Here is a 24,340-nt window from a genome sequence, read left to right as displayed (position 1 = left end):
AGCTGTGTTGGAGCTGTGTAGAAGCTGTGTTGGAGTTGTGTTGGAGCTATGACAGAGTTGTGTCGAAGCTATGTCGCCTCGATGTGACTGAGTTGCTAAGAGCAGGTCTCTTGTCTGGTGTTGGTTGTTATGTACTTAACAGCAGTTTGGAGTACCTGGCCTTCATGGAGTCATTGGGAGGTGTCCTGGAAGCGGTGCTGGCTGGGGACTCGACTGGGGGACTTCGACAGTCATGTGGGCAATGACGGAGATGGTGTTTTGTTATTGGACTTCTGTGTCAGTCATGACTCGGCCATAATGAACACCATGTTCGAGCACGAGAGGTTCCTAAGTGTACCTGGTACCAGAACACTGTAGTCAAAGGTCAATGATCGACTTTATGGTAATATCTTCAGATCTGCGGCTGTATGTCTCAGACACTCGGGTGAAGAGAGGAGTAGAGCTGTCAGCTGATCACCACCTGGTGGTGAGTTGGATCAGTTGGCGGGGGAGGCTGCAGGACATACCTGGTAAACCCAAACATTGTTGGACTTATCAAGCATTTATTGAGAGCCTTGTGTGTTTTTCTTTTATTTGCTGGTTTCATTGTTTTTCAGTTAAAGACAGAAACATCCTGACCAGTACTGTTAAGTCCTGCTCTAAGATTATCGGAGTGAAATTAAGAGGCTTAAGTTCCTTCTGCAACCAGCAAATCCCCCGAAAAGCAGAGTGCATTTTAGCCTCCCCGACTCATGTTCTTGCAACTGAATTCTCTCTGTTGTCTTCAGGACGCCGCTATCCTACCTGTGTGTGAAACAAAATCTTTTTTTTTTTTTTTTTCCAGGCTATCATAGGCTCTTTTGTATGATGTTGTCTGATGTACTTATTATTTATTGTGTGCCATGTAGGCTACATGTATCACAACAACCTGCTGCTCATAACTAATTGCCCCTTGTGGGATTAATAAAGTTGTTTGAATTGAATTGAATTGAATTGAATTGACTGTCTTGGTTGACAGGCCTTGTCAGTGTCATGTGGAGGTCAGGTGCAGTGCCTGTGGAGTGGCAGACCAGGGTGGTGGTTCCCATTTTTCAAAAAGGGGACCGGAGGGTGTGCTCCAGTTATCAAGGTATCACACTGCTCAGCCTCTCTGGGAGAGTTCACTCCAGCGTGCTGGACAGGAGGTTCTGACTGACTGTCAAACCTGAGTTTCAGGAGGAGCGATAGTGACTCCGTCCTGGTGGTGGAACAGTGGAGCAGCTCTTTACCGTCGCAGGGCTGCTGGAGGGGTCGTGTGAGTTTGTCTGTCCAGTCTATATGTGTTTGTAGACTTGGAGAAGGCTTACGACCCTGTTCCATGGGGAGTCTTTTGGGGGTACTGTGCACATACGGGGTACCAGGGTTGCTTCCACAAGCCATCTGGTCCCTGTCTGACCACAGTGAGATCTGTGTCTGTACACTCAGTGTAAGGTCAGACATGTCAATGGTAGAGGTGTAATGGTATGAAAATTTCATATCACAGTTATTGTGACCAAAATTATGGCAGTATTGTTTAAATCAATTTTATTTATAAAGCCCAATATCACAAATCACAGTTTGCCTCACAGGGCTTTACAGCATACGACATCCCTCTGTCCTTATGACCCTCACAGCTGATCAGGAAAAACTCCCCAAAAAACCCTTTAACGGGAAAAAAATGGTAGAAACTTCAGGAAGAGCAACTGAGGAGGGATCCCTCTTCCAGGACGGACAGACGTGCAATAGATGTCGTACAGAACAGATCAACATGTGCTCAAAATGTTCAAAAAGTACATTTACACACACTGAAATCATTTAACCAAGTTTTATTTTAAAAAACAAATAGAATAAAGAGTACAATGTACTTTCTGTCTAACAAAGTCTAGCATGTTTGATTTTCTTTTTGTCGTTCACGATTACTCCCATCACAGCTGTCACTTTGACCAGTAGAAACACAGAACGATCTGCTGCCGTAGACAACTGTATGACAACAACACCCCAGTGTTTTTAATATTTCCTCTAGGGATGTTACCACACAGAGTAAAAGGGGGAAATGATGGTGTGAAACAGCAGAGGCACTTTGTCAACCCGCTGAGTTAACGTTACTGTCATTAGCATCAAGCTAGCAAACAATGGTACATCCTCACGGTCGGACATAAAGTAATAACATTAACAAATAGCGGCAGGGCTTTTACTCACCACAACTGCAGCGGCTCCCAGCTTCATTTGAAACAAACTACATTATAGACGCTCCGTTATTTATTAACCCCTCTGTGTGTTTATATATTTAGTTTTTATCTGCTCCCATTGTCTTTATAAAGTTAACATATCGCACTGTCATTTCACACTCAACACTTCCTGAATTTGTTTCAGATTAAAAGCCCCTTATAACCTCGGCTGAGAGGATCCCTCCATTTTCTAAATAGGCTTTTATTGTGAAACATTTCCAGTAACTTGGTTGTGGAGGATTCAGTAGCTAGAATGTTTAGTACGATACTTCAAATGTAGCTCCTGCCATCTGGTGACACTTTTAGGTGACTACAACAACATTTCAGCTGGCACATGAACAGACACAGTGACTGAAATAATAGTAAAAGTAATAAAAATAGGACAATTAAAATTCATCCAGCTCCTCTGTCTCCACATTTCAGAGCAGACTGAAGAGTTTACTCTTTGAAAACGTTTTTGGTCAGGGCTGGCTCAGGCTGAACCAGCCCCGAGTGAGGCTGATGTGCGTATGTTTTTAGAGATGTGTTGTGTTTCAGACAGGTGTGTTACAGACAGGTGTGTTACAGACAGGTGTGTTACAAACAGGTGTGTTAGTGACAGGTGTGTAATGACAGGTCTGTTACAGCCAGGTGTGTCAGTGACAAGTGTGCCACACAAACAGGCATGTGTGTTGCAGACGTGTGTTACAGACAGGTGTGTTACAGATGTGTGTTACAGACAGGTGTGTTTCAGACAGGTTTTACAGACAGATGTGTTAAAGGCATGTGTGTTACAGACGAATGCGTTACAGACAGGTGCGTTACAGGCAGGTGTGTTACCGAAAGGTGTGTTACAGGCAGGTGTGTTAGTGACAGGTGTATTTCAGACAGATGTGTTACAGACAGGTGTGTTAGTGACAGGTGTATTTCAGACAGATGTGTTACAGACAGGTGTGTTAGTGACAGATTTTAAAGATAGGTGTGTTAGTGACAGGTGTATTACAGACAGGTGTGTTTCAGACAGATGTGTTACAGACAGGTGTGTTAGTGACAGGTTTTAAAGATAGGTGTGTTACAGACAGGTGTGTTAGTGACAAGTGTGTCACACAAACAGGTGTGTTAGTGACAGGTGTGTTACAAACAGGTCTGTTACAGCCAGGTGTGTTAGTGACAAGTGTGTCACAAAAACAGGCATGTGTGTTACAGACAGGTGTTTTAAAGGCATGTTTGTTACAGACAGATGCGTTACCGACAGGTGTGTTACAGAAAGGTGTGTTAGTGACAGGTGTGTTTCAGACAAACGTGTTACAGACAGGTGTGTTAGTGACAGGTGTGTCACACAAACAGATGTGTAACACAAACAGATGTGTTAGTGACAAATGTGTTTCAGACAGATGTGTTACAGACAGGTGTGTTAGTGACAGGTGTGTCACACAAACAGATGTGTAACACAAACAGATGTGTTAGTGACAGGTGTGTTACAGGCATGTTTTACAGACAGGTGTGTTAGTGACAGGTGTGTTAGTGACAGGTGTGTTTCAGACAGGTGTGTTACAGACAGGTTTTACAAACAGATGTGTTAGTGACAGGTGTGTTAGTGACAGGTGTGTTAGTGACAGGTGTGTTACAGACAGGTGTGTTACGGACAGATGTGTTAGTGACAGGTGTGTCACACAAACAGGTGTGTTAGTGACAGGTGTGTTACAGACAGGTGTGTTTCAGACAGATGTGTTACAGACAGGTGTGTTAGTGACAGGTGTGTCACACAAACAGGTGTGTTAGTGACAGGTGTGTTACAGGCATGTTTTACAGACAGGTGTGTTAGTGACAGGTGTGTTAGTGACAGGTGTGTTTCAGACAGGTGTGTTACAGACAGGTTTTACAGACAGATGTGTTAGTGACAGGTGTGTTAGTGACAGGTGTGTTAGTGACAGGTGTGTTACGGACAGATGTGTTAGTGACAGGTGTGTCACACAAACAGGTGTGTTAGTGACAGGTGTGTTACAGACAGGTGTGTTTCAGACAGATGTGTTACAGACAGGTGTGTTAGTGACAGGTGTGTCACACAAACAGGTGTGTTAGTGACAGGTGTGTTACAGACAGGTTTTACAGACAGGTGTGTTAGTGACAGGTGTGTTACAAAAACAGGTGTGTTAGTGACAGGTGTGTTTCAGACAGATGTCTTACAGACAGGTGTGTTACGGACAGGTGTGTTACAGACAGGTTTTACAGACAGGTGTGTTAGTGACAGGTGTGTTTCAGACACGTGTGTTAGTGATAGGTGTGTTACAGACAGGTTTTACAGACAGGTGTGTTAGTGACAGGTGTGTTACAGACAGGTGTGTTAGTGACAGGTGTGTTTCAGACACGTGTGTTACAGACAGGTGTGTTAGTGACAGGTGTGTTACAGACAGGTGTGTTAGTGACAGGTGTGTTACAGACAGGTGTGTTTCAGACAGATTTATGTAATATGGTATTTTCTGTTTAATGTTTAGAATGATTTAATCTGACTAAGCTGATCATGTCAGAAGGGTAGGCGAAAATAAGCGTTAGCTTCAGCGTATGCCTTTTCGGTTTGATTATTTTCTAGTTATACTGATATTTTCTATTAAACTGTGTATTTTTTTAAATGACCTGACCGAAATAAACATTTTCATTTATTCATTCATTTGAAAGACAGGAGTGTTAGTGACAGGTGTGTTAGTGACAGGTGTGTTCCAGATAGATGTGTTGCAAGCATGTTTTACAGACAGGTGTGTTAGTGACAGGTGTGTTTCAGACAGGTGTGTTAGTGACAAGTGTGTTTCAGACAGCTGTTAGTGACAGGTGTGTTTCAGACAGGTGTGTTAGTGACAGGTGTGTTAGTGACAGGTGTGTTCCAGATAGATGTGTTGCAAGCATGTTTTACAGACAGGTGTGTTAGTGACAGGTGTGTTTCAGACAGGTGTGTTAGTGACAGGTGTGTTAGTGACAGGTGTGTTCCAGATAGATGTGTTGCAAGCATGTTTTACAGACAGGTGTGTTAGTGACAGGTGTGTTACAGACAGGTGTGTTAGTGACAGGTGTGTTCCAGATAGATGTGTTGCAAGCATGTTTTACAGACAGGTGTGTTAGTGACAGGTGTGTTTCAGACAGGTGTGTTAGTGACAAGTGTGTTTCAGACAGCTGTTAGTGACAGGTGTGTTTCAGACAGGTGTGTTAGTGGCAGGTGTGTTACAGGCATGTTTTACAGACAGGTGTGTTAGTGACAGGTGTGTTAGTGGCAGGTGTGTTAGTGACAGGTGTGTTACAGGCATGTTTTACAGACAGGTGTGTTAGTGACAGGTGTGTTACAGACAGGTGTGTTAGTGACAGGTGTGTTAGTGACAGGTGTGTTCCAGATAGATGTGTTGCAAGCATGTTTTACAGACAGGTGTGTTAGTGACAGGTGTGTTTCAGACAGGTGTGTTAGTGACAAGTGTGTTTCAGACAGCTGTTAGTGACAGGTGTGTTTCAGACAGGTGTGTTAGTGGCAGGTGTGTTAGTGGCAGGTGTGTTACAGGCATGTTTTACAGACAGGTGTGTTAGTGACAGGTTTTACAGACAGGTGTGTTACAGACAGGTGTGTTACAGACAGGTGTGTTTCAGACAGATGTGTTACAGACAGGTGTGTTAGTGACAGGTTTTACAGACAGGTGTGTTAGTGACAGGTTTTACAGACAGGTGTGTTAGTGACTGGTGTGTTTCAGACAGATGTGTTACAGACAAGTGTGTTACAGACAGGTGTGTTTCAGACAGATGTGTTACAGACAGGTGTGTAAGACAGGTGTGTTAGTGACAGATGTGTTTCAGACAGGTGTGTTACAGACAGGTGTGTCACACACATTAGAGAGGGAGATTAAGAATGAAATAAAAAAGGCAAAATTGAATTACAAGGAGAAGCTGCAAAGAGAACTTGCCAACAACAGATTGGGCCCAGTTTGGAATGATTTAAAAACTATAGTTGGTTCAGAGATCAACGGCAACAAAAAGGTGGCTCTTACTGGTTTTAATTCTGATAAGCAATTGGCACATGAGTTCAACAAGTTTTACCTTAGGTTTGATTGCTTTGATTTTAGTAATGAGATTTTAAATCTGAAAAACAAACTTTCCTTTTCTGGTCATACTCCTTTTGATGTTCTCTCTGTGGTGAAATCTTTTAAACACTCTAAAGTTGGAAAAAGCCTGGGTCCAGATAATATACAGTGGTGGAAAAAAGTTTTCGGACCCCCCATGCATTTGTGAAATATTGCATTAAGAATCACTCTTAGGTCTTCAAGTGCAATTTCTTTTAGTACAGTCACAGCCAAAATACTAAATAAATCCTAAAAAAGCCATTAAAAACTTAAAATTGATTGGTTCCATAAAAATACATCAGAAATTTTGAGTATTGGGTCATTTTGGTACCAGTGATGAAGGTCTTTTTATTAAAAGACACAATTTTTGTTGCCAAGCTTCGTGTCTACATAAAGCCAGCACATTTGAAAGTTCTTCAGATACAAAAATGGCTAAAACAAGGAACCTAACGCAGGAAACACACCTGAAGATAAAGATTCTCAGCCAGGAAGGATACAGCTGCCGCCAGATAGCCAGGAAGTGCAGATGCAGTCCTTCAGCAGTTGGATACACTCTGCAGAAATACAGACGAACCAACAGCTTGGAAGACAAACCAATATCTGGGCATCCAAAGGTTTCTTCAGCAAGAAATGACCGCATCCTGATCCGCATGTGCAGGCAAAACCGCCGAATGACATCACAGGAGCTTCAGCAGCAGTGGTCAAACCAAACTGGTGTCCAGTGTTCCACCCGCACTGTACGTGGCCGACTTTTAGATCATGGCTTAAGGTCCTACAAGGCTATCAAGAAGCCCCTGATCAATGAGAGACAGGGGTTAGCCCGGCGTCGTTGGGCCCAGGCACACAAGAACTGGACAGCCAGGAATTGGAAGAAGATTTTGTGGTCAGATGAGTCCAGTTTCCAGCTTTATCTTCCTCCTACTAATGTGAGGGTACGCAGAAGGCCCGGCGAAGCATTATCTCCAGCATGTACAGTACGTACTGTCAAGCATGGTGGAGGCAGTATCATGGTTTGGGGATGCATGAGTGCTGCTGGTGTTGGTCATCTCACTGTCTGTGATGGCACATTGAACTCTACCAAGTATTGTACCATTCTCGAAACCCACATGCTCCCTTCTGCGCGTGCACTGTTCCATCGAGGTAAAAACTGGATGTTTCAACAAGATAATGGCCCTTGCCACACATCCAAGGCCAGTAGAACTTGGCTGCAGGAGCACAGTATCCAGGTCTTAGAGTGGCCAGCTCAATCCCCGGACATGAGCCCCATTGAAAATCTGTGGTGGATTATCAAAAGGTCTGTTTCAAAGCATAAACCAAAGAATTTAGAAGAATTAAAAGCAGTAATTCAAGAAGAATGGGACAAGATTACCCCTCAACAGTGTGAAAGGCTCGTGGGGAACATGCCAGCCAGGATTAGAGCTCTACTACGTGCCAATGACAGGACTACTAAATATTAATTTGATGATGTGATGGTTTATTTATTTTTTGTTCAGTTTTGAACACATTCTCTGTTATTTGTTGACTTTGATACCGACAATGTTGAGAACTGACATATTGAAACTGTCAAGAATTTAGTTTTGTTAGTTTTTCTTGTAAACAATAAACAAAAAAATATAATTTGTATTTGTTTGTATCTGTCTAATGCAGCCACACCTTTTGAAACACAAAAAAGATTTTTCCACAAATATTTCATGGTAATATTTGAGATTGTGTAAAATTTTAAGGGCGTCCGAAAACTTTTTTCCACCACTGTAAGTAAAGACAGGTGTGTTAGTGACAGGTGTGTTGCAGACAGATGTGTTAGTGACAGTTGTGTTAGTGACAAGTGTGTTTCAGATAGGTGTGTTACAGACAGGTGTGTTTAGGGATGGGTTTCGATGGGCCGCGGAGCACTATGGCCACCGTAATTGACAGGAATATGTATTCCTGTCTGTGTCTGTGACCCCCCGTTCAAACCAGAACCGACAGGATTCTGCTGCTGGTTGAAATCTGTACTCGCACAGCATGCTCCTGAATGATTTCTTTTACTTGCATAAAACTATTTTCAGTCGCAAATGCAGTAAAATGCTCGCACCATAGAGCTCTGTGGAAAACAAATCACTGTAGCATATATAAACAAATCTAGCCTACAAGTAAAAATATTAGGTATTCTAGGTATTCGAGGTATTTTATATGGTGATGTAACATTAATCACTATGGATATATAGACCAGAGGGGGGGAAATCCCACGCACCCAGCCCAGGCTATAATTATGCTTATATTCATGTATTTAGAAGTATCTGAAAAATACACAAATAAAATCCCAAATCTGAAACCCTATTTAGTAAATAGGGTCGCAAAATAGCTAATGGTTATTAACTCCACGTGTTGGCTGCTGGCATAATGTTACAAACCTGGACTGGACGTAGATGAAGTAGCTGTGCTAGGGCAGTCAAACCCTGTACATCTTTCTGCCTGAATATGATGCACTTTCGCAAGGTGTTTTGACAAATTACTATTGTTGCCGCCCTTACACGCAAAACATTTGTCACACTTGTGACAACGCGCTGTGTCTGCATCAACTCTTGTAATGTAAAGCCACACTTTCGATCGTTTGGCTCTCTCCGCCATCATTATCTATCTTAAAGGTAGGCTACAAGCTTGAGTTGGTGTATGCGCTGTCTTTGTGTGTGTGTGTGTGTGTGTGTGTGTGTGTGTGTGTGTGTGTGCGTGTGCGTGTCACTGGAACAACAGCCCTGCCCCCCTGCTCTCCACTCACACACAGCAGGTAGCCAGGGTGAGCGACACAGATCTCCCATCTTCAGGGAGGATAGCGAAAATTATGATACAATGACGGATAATTGACGGAGTTGGTGAGATAAATGTGCAAGATAACGTTTATCTTGTAAAAACAAACAAACGTGACTGCTGCAGTACCTATAGCAGAACCGTTAAGGTCAGACCTTATCAACACTGCGATCTTGAAGAATGTAGCCCCGGGGCTCGTTTAATACTGGGGTTCGGTACCCATCCCTAGGTGTGTTAGTGACAGGTGTGTCACACAAACAGGTGTGCTAGTGACAGGTGTGTTTCAGACAGATGTGTTACAAGCATGTGTGTTACAGACAGGTGTGTCACGCAAACAGATGTGTTAGTGACAGGTGTATTTCAGACAGGTTTGTTACAGACAGGTGTGTTAGTGACAGGTGTGTCACACAAACAGGTGTGTTACAGACAGGTGTGTTAGTGACAGGTGTGTTTCAGACATGTCTGTTACAGACGTGTGTTACAGACATGTGTGTTATAGACGTGTGTTACAGACAGGTTTTACAGACAGGTGTGTTAGTGACAGGTGTGTTTCAGACAGATGTGTTACAGGCATGTGTGTTTCAGACAGGTTTGTTTCAGACAGATGTGTTAGTGACAAGTGTGTCACACAAACAGGTGTGTTAGTGACAGGTTTGTTACAGGCATGTGTGTTACAGACAGGTGTGTTAGTGACAGGTGTATTTCAGACAGGTTTGTTTCAGACAGATGTGTTAGTGACAAGTGCGTCACGCAAACAGGTGTGTTACAGGCATGTGTGTTAGTGACAGGTGTGTCACACAAACAGGTGTGTTAGTGACAGGTGTGTTAGTGACAGGTGTGTTACAGACAGGCGTGTTAGTGACAGGTGTGTTACAGGCATGTGTTTTACAGACAAGTGTGTTAATGACAGGTGTGTTACAGGCATGTGTTTTACAGACAAGTGTGTTAGTGACAGGTGTGTTACGGGCATGTGTTTTACAGACAAGTGTGTTAGTGACAGGTGTGTTACAGACAGGTTTGTTACAGACAGGTGTGTTACAGGCATGTGTGTTAGTGACAGGTGTGTCACACAAACAGGTGTGTTAGTGACAGGTGTGTTACAGGCATGTGTTTTACAGACAGGTTTATTACAGGCATGTGTGTTACAGACAGGTTTTACAGACAGGTGTGTTAGTGACGTGTGTCACGCAAACAGGTGTGATAGTGACAGGTGTGTTTCAGACAGGTGTGTTACAGGCATGTGTGTTGCAGACAGCTGTGTTAGTGACAGGTGTGTTACAGACAGGTGTGTTACAGACAGGTGTGTTAGTGACAGGTGTGTTTCAGACGTGTGTTGCAGACAGGTTTTACAGACAGGTGTGTTAGTGAGAGGTGTGTCACACAAACAGGTGTGTTAGAGACAGGTGTGTTACAGACAGGTGTGTTAGTGACAGGTGTGTTACAGACAGGTTTTACAGACAGGTGTGTCACACAAACAGGTGTGTTTCAGACAGGTGTGTTAGTGACAGGTGTGTTACAGACAGGTGTGTTTCAGACGTGTGTTACAGACAGGTGTGTTAGTGACAGGTGTGTTTCAGACGTGTGTTACAGACAGGTTTTACAGACAGGTGTGTTGGTGAGAGGTGTGTCACACAAACAGGTGTGTTAGTGACAGGTGTGTTACAGACAGGTGTGTTACAGACAGGTTTCACAGACAGGTGTGTTAGTGACAGGTGTGTTACAGACAGGTTTTACAGACAGGTGTGTTACAGACAGGTTTTACAGACAGGTGTGTTAGTGACAGGTGCGTTACAGACAGATTTGTTTCAGACAGGTGTGTCACACAAACAGGTGTGTTACAGACAGGTTTTACAGACAGCTGTGTTAGTGACAGGTGTGTCACACAAACAGGTGTGTTACAGACAGGTTTTACAGACAGGTGTGTTAGTGACAGGTGTGTTACAGACAGGTGTGTCACACAAACAGGTGTGTTACAGACAGGTTTTACAGACAGGTGTGTTAGTGACAGGTGTGTCACACATACAGGTGTGTTACAGACAGGTTTTACAGACAGGTGTGTTAGTGACAGGTGTGTTACAGACAGGTGTGTTAGTGACAGGTGTGTCACACAAACAGGTGTGTTTCAGACAGGTGTGTTAGTGACAGGTGTGTCACACAAACAGGTGTGTTAGTGACAGGTGTGTTTCAGACATGTGTTACAGACAGGTGTGTTAGTGACAGGTGTGTCACACAAACAGGTGTGTTTCAGACAGGTAATTTCAAGTCACGCGGAGGGGGTGGGGGGCCATATGCATTGAAACAGACAATATTACTGATGTATTAAATAACGTTGCGGAGCACTTTTTTTTATTCTGACACCACACAGTCACATCTACAGTACACGCATGAACACGAACACATGCTTGCTCAGATTAACCCCTCTGATCCCACTCTAACATTCACACACAACAGGCCAAGCCTATTTACACATAAACGCACAGATGAAACTATAGCAAACAACAAAGTACATCCAGTCCACAACCAAAACTCATCTTGCTGCCTTGAATCTAAATCAACATCATATTCATTATCATCACAAGTCAGCACTCATATCAGACTGATGTGCAGAGCCGCGCACACACACACACACACCCACACACACACACACACACCCAACAACAAAACAAGCGCAGCTGCGCAGTTACTGAAAAGTAACCAGAACGCTGAATTTCTGACCATTACCGCCCCCAACCGCAAAACTCTGAGAATTGATGCCCGCACAATAATAGAGATGCATTGATTTTGTGTCTTCTCCCGTCCCACAGGAGAAAACACGTCATTTTATAGGCTATTAATAAAGAGATTCATGGGGTTGTTTGTTTCGTTTCCCTGGCCTGCATGTCTTTTGACGCACTGGTCAGGAATAGCGCTCCTATTTCGTTGTTTTCATTTAGTTTTTAATGAAATAAAGGCTGTTTCATATTCTGTTCTCTGTATTTATTTATTTTTCTACCTTTATATGATCACGCAGTGATTGAGGTTAAGGCAAGCCCGGCGCCAGGATGAAGTTATTTAGGGGGCGGTTAAAAATTACGAGGGGGCAAATCTTTATTATGCAACATAGGTTCACATAGTGAGTTATAAAGAGCGCGCAGACGTGCGTAATAGTCACGCGTAATGACAGCTCGTCACCGGTGAAACACAATAAACTGCACGTCTTCTTTCATGTTTGTCTCATGAGAGATGGAGCTGACAGACAGACAGACAGACAGACAGACAGGTGGAGCAAGCAGCAAATTGGCATGAAAGCTGGTTCAGGGCATATTCGTCCATTTATGAATAAATATGGAGTGGAAACGCTCATGCATGTGCACCAAGTTCCTGTGTTGACATCCTGTCGCTAGGCTACATCTTCTTCTTCTTCTTTTTCTTCTTCTTCTACTGTTTAATGGGGACCTGCGGGACCCAATCCCAATGCAGCCTTCTATGTCAGAGTACAAAAGTTACCTGGGCCATGGCCTCTCTGGCCCCCCCGGTTCCACGGTCTGTGTTACAGACAGGTGTGTTTGTTGAGTGTTGTTGTGTGGAAGATTATGGGTGTGTGTGTTCTGTCCATAATAATCCGCCTGCTGACCCGGCGTGTGTGTGTGTGTGTGTGTGTGTGTGTGTGTGTGTGTGTGTGTGTGAGAGAATTATAAATTGAGCTGATCAGCTGTTTGAAACCTGCTGCTGCTGTCAACACACTCACATCTCTACTCCCAGGTCAGTCTCTGCTTTATGCCTTTATTATTAATTCTTTTTTTAATTGATAATCATTTTTATGATCATCGTTATTATTATGATTATCATTATTATAAATGTTGTAAGCAGACAGAAGAAATGTGACTTTATCATTTGAAAATTTTATTGATTTTATTCTAAATTCTTTACTTGGTGAATCAGTTTGACTCTTAAATATTATTTCAGTTTGTTTGCCAGAAACAGAAAAACAGATTCTTTTGTTTTCTTTGTTAATGAAAGTGAAAATAATTTATTAGTTTTAATTTTACCAGAAAAATATTATTAAAGCAAGACATGAAATCAAACCTGATTTTTAACAGACGATAATCAGGTCATTTCAAACTGAGACCCTGTGTCCTCAGATGAGGACGTCGCATTCTGGGTTTAATGTTCCTTATACTTCACCCTGCTTCACTCAGACCTGTTGTCCTCCATCGTGGACACTTTCTGTCCCATCAAGTGACAGTGAGACCACAATACACTAATCCATTTAAAAACAAGATGGCTGCCATCTCTGCCAAGTCAGTCTGCAGCTGATCCTGAGACAGACGTTGACGAGGTCCAAAACCTGATTCGATTTTATGGTTGAATCTTTATTTATGATTCATAGTGTTTGTAGTTTGATATGAAGACACATGAGACCGATTTATCAACAGGGTTAACGAGACGCTGTTAATTAGCACGTACTCATTTGAGGACATTGGGACTTTACTGTCATCTCGGTTGAGGACACTAGGACCTTATAATCATCTGGTTTGAGGACGTTGGGACTTTATTTGATGTGCGGCTATGTGACAGGGCAGGGGCTTCTATATCAATCAGTCAATCAATCAATCAATTTTATTTATAAAGCCCAATATCACAAATCACAATTTGCCTCACAGGGCTTTACAGCATACGACATCCCTCTGTCCTTAAGACCCTCACAGCTGATCAGGAAAAACTCCCCAAAAAAACCCTTTAACGGGGAAAAAACGGTAGAAACCTCAGGAAGAGCAACTGAGGAGGGATCCCTCTTCCAGGACGGACAGACGTGCAATAGATGTCGTACAGAACAGATCAGCATAATAAATTAACAGTAATCCATATGACACAATGAGACAGAGAGAGAGAGAGAGAGAGAGAGAGAGACAGATGCAGGACAGACGGTAATGACAGTAGGTTACAACAACATTATTGAAAGTAATAATATTATAGTTATAGTTCTGGCTACTGTGGTACAATATGTTGAAAGTATGTATTAATATCTGGCAGTATACATGTGTGACAATAGTCATATGTGTATAATAACAGTAGAAGTATGACTAATGACTAATGATGGCAGCAGCAGCAGGAGGCATCTGGCAGGACCACGGCAGCAGCACAACCACACACGTCACGCTGTCCAGGCACCGCTGTGATATGAGTTAATCTGAGAGACAGTGGAGCACAAAGGCTCTGGAGAAGAAGCCGAGTTAGCAAGAGCAAGCTTATAAGCCTAACTAATAAGCTTTATCAAAGAGGAAAGTCTTGAGTCTAGTCTTAAATGTGGAGACGGTGTCTGCCTCCCGGACCGTAACAGGAAGATGATTCCACAGGAGAGGAGCCTGATAGCTGAAGACTCTGGCTCCTGATCTACTTTTGGAGACTTTAGGGACCACGAGTAACCCTGCGTTCTCAGAGCGCAGTGTTCTGGTGGGATAATATGGCACTATGAGCTCTCTAAGATATGACGGAGCTTGACCATTTAGAGCTTTATAAGTTAACAGTAGGATTTTAAATTCAATTCTGGATTTTACAGGGAGCCAGTGCAGAGAAGCTAAAACAGGAGAAATATGATCTCGTTTCTTAGTTCCTGTTAGTACACGTGCTGCTGCATTCTGAATTAGCTGGAGAGTTTTTAAGGACTTACTAGAGCTACCTGATAATAGAGAGTTACAGTAATCCAGCCTTGAGGTAACAAAAGCGTGGACCAATTTTTCTGCATCTTTTCGGGTCAGGATAGGCCTAATTTTCGCAATATTATGCAGATGAAAAAATGCAGTCTGTGAGGTTTGTTTTAAATGAGAATTAAAAGACAAATCTTGATCAAATATTACTCCGAGGTTTCTTACGGTAGTGCTAGAGGCCAGAGCAATGCCATCTAGAGAAACTATGTCATCAGATAAAGAGTCTCTGAGTTGTTTGGGGCCAAGAACAATAACTTCAGTTTTGTCTGAATTTAACATCAGGAAATTGGTGCTCATCCAAGTTTTTATGTCTTTAAGGCAGTTCTGGAGTTTAGTTAATTGATTACTTTCTTCTGGCTTCATCGATAAATACAACTGAGTATCATCTGCATAACAATGGAAATTTACAGAGTGATTTCTAATGATGTTACCTAAAGGAAGCATATATAGAGTAAATAGGATTGGTCCGAGCACAGAACCTTGCGGAACTCCAAAACAAACTTTAGTACGTAAGGATGATTCATTATGAACGTCAACAAACTGAAAACGATCAGATAAATAAGATTTAAACCAGCTTAGTGCAGAACCTTTTAGGCCAATTAAGTGATCCAGTCTCTGCAGCAGAATTTGATGGTCAATAGTGTCAAACGCCGCACTAAGATCTAATAAAACAAGTACAGAGACGAGTCCTTTGTCTGAAGCAATCAGAAGGTCATTTGTAATTTTAACTTTGTGCTGTCTCAGTGCTATGATGCACTCTAAATCCTGACTGAAATTCCTCAAATAAATTATTATCATGGAGAAAATCACACAGCTGGTCTGCGACTACTTTCTCAAGGATCTTTGACATTAAAGGAAGATTAGATATTGGTCTATAGTTGGCTAACACCTCTGGATCCAGGGTGGGCTTTTTTAGGAGAGGTTTAATTACAGCTACCTTAAAAGACTGTGGTACATAGCCTGTTAATAAGGATATATTGATCATATCTAATATATGAGTGTTAACTAAAGGTAAGACCTCCTTAAGTAGCCTAGTTGGGATGGGGTCTAAGAGACACGTTGATGATTTAGATGAAGAAATCACTGCCGTCAATTCTTGAAGAGAAATTGGGGAGAAGCAATCTAAATATATATTAGGTCTTACAGCTGTGTTTGAGGTTAGATAGGTACTATCTGAGGACAGGAGGTCATGAATTTTGCCTCTAATAGTTAGAATTTTGTCATTAAAAAAAGCTCATAAAATCATTACTGCTAAGGGCTAAAGGAATACAAGGCTCAATAGAGCTTTGACTCTCAGTCAGCCTGGCTACAGTGCTGAAAAGAAACCTGGGGTTGTTCTTATTGTCTTCTATTAATGCTGAGTAATAGTTTGCTCTGGCATTGCGGAGGCCCCTCTTATAAGTGTTGAGACTGTCTGTCCAGATTAAACGAGATTCTTCCAGTTTGGTTAATCGCCAATTCCTTTCAAATTTTCGTGATATTTGTTTTAACCTACGGGTTTGAGAGTTATACCGAGGAGCAAACTTTCTTTGCTTTTTTAACTTCTTTTTAAGAGGAGCTACAGAGTCAAGTGTTGTTCGCAGCGAGCCTACGGCACTATCGACAAAATGATCAAAGTCAGTACAGGAAACCTCTGTTACTGAGGGACTTCGAATTGAATTTAATGACGGAGTAATCTTTTCCTTAAATTTTGCGACAGCACTATCTGATAAACATCTAGTAGAGTAACTGTTGCTGAGTGGCGTGTAATCGAGTAAAAAGAAATCAAAAGTAATCAGATAATGATACAATAGCGAGGGATTCTGTGGAAAGACTTTTAGGTTATCAAATTCAATTCCATACGTCAGAACTAGATCGAGGGTATGGTTAAAACAGTGAGTGGGTTCATGTACACCCTGACTGAAGCCAATGGAGTCTATTAATGAGATAAACGCGGTAGCCAGGGAGCCATTATCAACGTCAACATGAATGTTAAAATTGCCTACAATAATAACTTTATCTGATTTAAGAACTAAACTGGATAAAAACTCTGAGAATTCAGATACAAATTCAGAATACGGGCCAGGAGCATGGTACACTATAACAAATTATTATCGGTGTGTCGCTGAGTGGGGAAAAGCGGTTGGAAACGTGAACAGGCCGGTGGTGAGCCGTGGGCTTCGGCTTGGAGCTGCGCCTCTCATGAACCTTAACCCAGCCTCCCGGCTGAACGGGAGTTGCCGGAGGACAGTTAGCAGAGGCTAAGGCTATGCTATGTGGCTCCGCACCGGCTACAGGGGGCTGGCTAACTACCGCAGCTACTGAATGGTTTTCCATGGTGTGGAGCCGCGCTTCTAATTCACTAAGCCTCGCCTCCAACGCAGCAAATAAGCTACACTTATTACAATTACCACTGTCGCTATATAATTGTGTTGATGTTTTTCTGGATTTTAATGTTGTGTAATATTTTGTTTTTTTTTAATGTAAAGCACTTTGAGTTTACTTGAAATGAATTGTGCTATATGAATAAAATTGACATTGACATTAATTATCGTCTCATTTGAGGACATTTGGACTTTAACATTGTCTCATTTGAGGACATTTGGACTTTACTGTCATCTCATTTTGAGGACGTTGGGACTTTATTATCGTCTATTTTGAGGACGTTGGGACTTTATTGTCGTCTGGTTTGAGGACGTTGGGACTTTAGTATCGTCTGGTTTGAGGACGTTGGGACTTTATTATCGTCTGGTTTGAGGATGTTGAGACTTTATCGTCGTCTGGTTTGAGGACGTTGGGACTTTATCGTCGTCTGATTTGAGGATGTTGAGACTTTATCGTCGTCTGATTTGAGGATGTTGAGACTTTATCGTCGTCTGGTTTGAGGACATTGAGACTTTATCGTCGTCTGGTTTGAGGACGTTGAGACTTTATCGTCGTCTGATTTGAGGATGTTGAGACTTTATCGTCGTCTGGTTTGAGGACGTTGGGACTTTATTATCGTCTGGTTTGAGGACATTGCGACTTTATTATCGTCTGGTTTGAGGACGTTGGGACTTTATTATCGTCTGGTTTCAGGACGTTGAGACTTTATCGTCGTCTGGTTTGAGGACGTTGGGACTTTATTATCGTCTGGTTTGAGGACGTTGGGACTTTATCGTCGTCTGGTTTGAGGACGTTGGGACTTTATTATCGTCTGGTTTGAGGACGTTGGGACTTTATCGTCGTCTGGTTTGAGGACGTTGGGACTTTATTATCGTCTGGTTTGAGGACGTTGGGACTTTATTATCGTCTGGTTTGAGGACATTGCGACTTTATCGTTGTCTGGTTTGAGGACGTTGGGACTTTATTATCGTCTGGTTTGAGGACGTTGCGACTTTATTATCGTCTGGTTTGAGGACGTTGCGACTTTATCGTCGTCTGGTTTGAGGACGTTGGGACTTTATTATCGTCTGGTTTGAGGACATTGCGACTTTATTATCGTCTGGTTTGAGGACGTTGGGACTTTATTGTCGTCTCGTTTGAGGACACTTGGGACTTTACTTTTGTCTAATTTGAGGACATTGGGACTTTATTACTGTCTCATTTGAGGACACTTGGACTTTATTACTGTCTCATTTGAAGACACTGTGACTTTATTATCATCTCATTTAAGGACATTGGGAACTTATTGTCTCATCTGGGGACACTTGGACATTTTGGTCTAAGGAGGTTGAAGATATTTCATGTGTGAGTCCTGTCCTGCAGGTTGAGACGTCTGTCTGTCCATCAATATGAGTCCTAAACACATCGTCTTTAAGAAAGTGTCTCGGGACAAGTCGGTAAGTTTTGCACCAACAATTGTTCTGTAGAGACCTGAGGTTGTCAGCTCTGTCCTGTGTTACTGTCTCACTTTGAACGTCATGTGGATGCTCTGTCCTCCAGGTGTCCGTCTACATGGGCAAGAGAGACTTTGTGGATCACTGTGATTTTGTGGATCCAGTCGGTGAGTACAACCTAAAATATGTCTTCCAAAGACAGACATCAGGTTTATGTCTCGCTGTCTTATTGTCCATCATCCGTCCACAATTGTCTCCATTAATCTGTCCATTATTGTGTACGTTAATCCATCTATCATTATCTACATTAATCCACGCATCATTGTCTCCATTAATCCATCCATCATTGTCTCCATTATTCTGTCCATCATTGTCTCCATTAATCCGTCCATCATTGTCTCCATTAATCCATCCATCATTGTCTCCATTAATCCGTCCATCATTGTCTCCATTATTCTGTCCATCATTGTCTCCATTATTCTGTCCATCATTGTCTCCATTAATCCATCCATCATTGTCTATATTAATCCGTCCATCATTGTCTCCATTAATCCATCCATCATTGTCTCCATTAATCCATCCATCATTGTCTCTATTAATCCGTCCATCATTGTCTCCATTAATCTGTCCATCATTGTCTCCATTAATCCGTCCATCATTGTCTCCATTAATCCGTCCATCATTGTCTCCATTAATCCATCCATCATTGTCTCGATTAATCAGTCCATCATTGTCTCCATTAATCCATCCATCATTGTCTTCATTAATCCGTCCATCATTGTCTCCATTAATCCGTCCATCATTGTCTCCATTAATCAGTCCATCATTGTCTCCATTAATCCATCCATCATTGTCTACATTAATCCATCCATCATTGTCTCCATTAATCAGTCCATCATTGTCTCCATTAATCAGTCCATCATTGTCTCCATTAATCCATCCATCATTGTCTACATTAATCCGTCCATCATTGTCTGCATTAATCCGTCCATCATTGTCTCCATTAATCCGTCCATCATTGTCTCCATTAATCCATCCATCATTGTCTACATTAATCCGTCCATCATTGTCTCTATTAATCCATTGATCATTGTCTCCATTAATCCATCCATCATTGTCTACATTAATCTGTCCATCATTGTCTACATTAATCCATCCATCATTGTCTCCATTAATCCGTCCATCATTGTCTCCATTAATCCGTCCATCATTGTCTCCATTAATCCGTCCGTCATTGTCTATATTAATCCATCCATCACTGTCTACATTAATCCGTCCATCATTGTCTCCATTAATCCGTCCATCATTGTCTCCATTAATCCATCCATCATTGTCTATATTAATCCATCCATCATTGTCTGCATTAATCCGTCCATCACTGTCTACATTAATCCATCCATCATTGTCTATATTAATCCATCCATAATTGTCTATATTAATCCATCCATCATTGTCTACATTAATCCGTCCATCATTGTCTCCATTAATCCATCCATCATTGTCTACATTAATCCGTCCATCATTGTCTGCATTAATCCGTCCATCATTGTCTCCATTAATCCGTCCATCATTGTCTCCATTAATCCATCCATCATTGTCTGCATTAATCCGTCCATCACTGTCTACATTAATCCATCCATAATTGTCTATATTAATCCATCCATCATTGTCTCCATTAATCAGTCCATCATTGTCTGCATTAATCCGTCCATCATTGTCTCCATTAATCCATCCATCATTGTCTCCATTAATCCATCCATCATTGTCTACATTAATCCGTCCATTATTGTCTCTATTAATCCATTGATCATTGTCTCCATTAATCCGTCCATCATTGTCTCCATTAATCTGTCCATCATTGTCTACATTAATCCATCCATCATTGTCTCCATTAATCCGTCCATCATTGTCTCCATTAATCCGTCCATCATTGTCTCCATTAATCCGTCCATCATTGTCTATATTAATCCATCCATCATTGTCTGCATTAATCCGTCCATCACTGTCTACATTAATCCATCCATCATTGTCTATATTAATCCATCCATAATTGTCTATATTAATCCATCCATCATTGTCTACATTAATCCGTCCATCATTGTCTATATTAATCCATCCATCATTGTCTGCATTAATCCGTCCATCACTGTCTACATTAATCCATCCATCATTGTCTATATTAATCCATCCATAATTGTCTATATTAATCCATCCATCATTGTCTACATTAATCCGTCCATAATTGTCTATATTAATCCATCCATCATTGTCTACATTAATCCGTCCATAATTGTCTATATTAATCCATCCATCATTGTCTCCATTAATCCGTCCATCATTGTCTCCATTAATCCATCCATCATTGTCTACATTAATCCGTCCATCATTGTCTCTATTAATCCATTGATCATTGTCTCCATTAATCCATCCATCATTGTCTACATTAATCTGTCCATCATTGTCTACATTAATCCATCCATCATTGTCTCCATTAATCCGTCCATCATTGTCTCCATTAATCCGTCCATCATTGTCTCCATTAATCCGTCCGTCATTGTCTATATTAATCCGTCCATCACTGTCTACATTAATCCGTCCATCATTGTCTCCATTAATCCGTCCATCATTGTCTCCATTAATCCGTCCATCATTGTCTATATTAATCCATCCATCATTGTCTGCATTAATCCGTCCATCACTGTCTACATTAATCCATCCATCATTGTCTATATTAATCCATCCATAATTGTCTATATTAATCCATCCATCATTGTCTACATTAATCCGTCCATCATTGTCTCCATTAATCCATCCATCATTGTCTACATTAATCCGTCCATCATTGTCTGCATTAATCCGTCCATCATTGTCTCCATTAATCCGTCCATCATTGTCTCCATTAATCCATCCATCATTGTCTGCATTAATCCGTCCATCACTGTCTACATTAATCCATCCATAATTGTCTATATTAATCCATCCATCATTGTCTCCATTAATCAGTCCATCATTGTCTCCATTAATCCATCCATCATTGTCTACATTAATCCGTCCATCATTGTCTCCATTAATCCGTCCATCATTGTCTCCATTAATCCATCCATCATTGTCTACATTAATCCGTCCATCATTGTCTCTATTAATCCATTGATCATTGTCTCCATTAATCCATCCATCATTGTCTACATTAATCTGTCCATCATTGTCTACATTAATCCATCCATCATTGTCTCCATTAATCCGTCCATCATTGTCTCCATTAATCCGTCCATCATTGTCTCCATTAATCCGTCCATCATTGTCTATATTAATCCATCCATCATTGTCTGCATTAATCCGTCCATCACTGTCTACATTAATCCATCCATCATTGTCTATATTAATCCATCCATAATTGTCTATATTAATCCATCCATCATTGTCTACATTAATCCGTCCATCATTGTCTATATTAATCCATCCATCATTGTCTGCATTAATCCGTCCATCACTGTCTACATTAATCCATCCATCATTGTCTATATTAATCCATCCATAATTGTCTATATTAATCCATCCATCATTGTCTACATTAATCCGTCCATAATTGTCTATATTAATCCATCCATCATTGTCTACATTAATCCGTCCATAATTGTCTATATTAATCCATCCATCATTGTCTACATTAATCCGTCCATCATTGTCTATATTAATCCATCCATCATTGTCTGCATTAATCCGTCCATCACTGTCTACATTAATCCATCCATCATTGTCTATATTAATCCATCCATCATTGTCTACATTAATCCGTCCATAATTGTCTATATTAATCCATCCATCATTGTCTACATTAATCCGTCCATAATTGTCTATATTAATCCATCCATCATTGTCTCCATTAATCCGTCCATCATTGTCTCCATTAATCCATCCATCATTGTCTACATTAATCCGTCCATCATTGTCTCTATTAATCCATTGATCATTGTCTCCATTAATCCATCCATCATTGTCTACATTAATCTGTCCATCATTGTCTACATTAATCCATCCATCATTGTCTCCATTAATCCGTCCATCATTGTCTCCATTAATCCGTCCATCATTGTCTCCATTAATCCGTCCGTCATTGTCTATATTAATCCGTCCATCACTGTCTACATTAATCCGTCCATCATTGTCTCCATTAATCCGTCCATCATTGTCTCCATTAATCCGTCCATCATTGTCTATATTAATCCATCCATCATTGTCTGCATTAATCCGTCCATCACTGTCTACATTAATCCATCCATCATTGTCTATATTAATCCATCCATAATTGTCTATATTAATCCATCCATCATTGTCTACATTAATCCGTCCATCATTGTCTCCATTAATCCATCCATCATTGTCTACATTAATCCGTCCATCATTGTCTGCATTAATCCGTCCATCATTGTCTCCATTAATCCGTCCATCATTGTCGGATATCCTAAGAAAATGTAAGAAAGATTATTATAGTAAATTGTTGGAAACCAATAAAAATAACATAAAGGGCACCTGGAATATTTTAAATTCAATTATTAGAAGAAAAAAAACAAGTGTTGGATTTCCAAATGAATTTCTTGATAATGGTAAGATAATTAAAAACAGTGATGAAGTGGTGGCAGGCTTCAACAGATTCTTTGTAAATGTCGGGACCAAGCTGGCCGATGAGATAATCCCTCCACAAGGGCGAGGTGTCTCACAAATTTTTGAAGAAACAAACTCAGCTACTATTTTTCTGAGAGATACAGATAAAACCGAAATAATTGACATTGTTAATAATTTTAAGAACAAGACATCAAGGGATTGTGATGATATTGATCTATTCTTAATTAAACAAGTAATTGTAGCTATAGCAGATCCCATTGCACATATCTGCAATCTCTCACTGAAACTGGGCACCTTTCCCATTAAGATGAAAATAGCTAAAGTCATTCCCATCTTTAAAGCTGGTGAGCAGAATCTTTATACTAACTACAGGCCAATTTCATTGCTTCCCCAATTTTCTAAAATCTTGGAGAAGATATTTGCCACCAGATTGGACAGTTTTATTGATAAGCATGAGATCTTAACTGATAGTCAATATGGTTTTAGACCAAATCGATCTACATCTTTGGCTCTAATTGACCTTGTGGAAGAACTAACTACCAGCACTGATGACAAGAAGTTCGCCATAGGGGTATTTCTTGACCTTAAAAAGGCCTTTGACACAATTAATCATCATATTTTGCTTCAAAAACTGGAAAGATATGGGATTAGGGGTGTAGGGCTCAGTTGGATAAAAAGTTATTTAGAACATAGACAACAGTTTGTGCAGATGGGAGAGGAAAAGTCAATGCTCCTAAATATAACTTGCGGTGTACCACAAGGATCAATAATGGGACCAAAATTATTTATATTATACATAAATGATATTATTAATACTTCTAATATTTTGAAATTTGTGATTTTTGCAGATGACACAAATATCTTTTGTAAAGGAGAGAACCTCCAACAGCTGTTAAAGATCATCTCTGAAGAGCTAGCCAAGCTAAAACTGTGGTTTGATACAAATAAATTATCTCTCAATACAAAGAAAACCAAATATATGATTTTTGGGAAACGCAAAATTCCAGAAGACTTAACCATTGAAGTACTGTGTGATAACACCAGATTAGAAAGAGTTTATGAAAATTCCTTCCTGGGAGTAATAATTGATCACAATCTCAGCTGGAAACCGCAAGTCAAACACATTTGCTCTAAATTGGCAAAGACTA

The 24,340-nt window shown here is 40.9% G+C and overlaps 1 protein-coding gene across 3 annotated transcripts in view; it reads left to right on the top strand.

The window, feature by feature from the left end:
• The first annotated feature begins 12,357 nt into the window (after positions 1-12,357).
• Positions 12,358-24,340, top strand: part of LOC117259264 (S-arrestin-like) — a 32,415-nt gene continuing 20,432 nt past the window's right edge. For 2 of the 3 annotated variants that reach the window (XM_078167450.1, XM_078167455.1), the window contains exons 1-2: positions 17,681-18,572; positions 18,676-18,736. In XM_078167450.1, coding sequence (XP_078023576.1) covers positions 18,525-18,572; positions 18,676-18,736 — 109 coding nt within the window. In that variant the 5' untranslated portion in view covers positions 17,681-18,524. Of the gene's footprint in view, positions 12,827-17,680; positions 18,573-18,675; positions 18,737-24,340 lie in introns of those variants that run through there. The other variant, XM_078167451.1, reaches the window with a different exon arrangement.

Source organism: Epinephelus lanceolatus, chromosome 4 (assembly GCF_041903045.1).
Source record: "Epinephelus lanceolatus isolate andai-2023 chromosome 4, ASM4190304v1, whole genome shotgun sequence".
NCBI classification, from domain to species: Eukaryota; Metazoa; Chordata; class Actinopteri; order Perciformes; family Serranidae; genus Epinephelus; species Epinephelus lanceolatus.
Note: the sequence above shows the minus strand (reverse complement) of the source record. Positions and strands in the feature narration are given on the sequence as shown.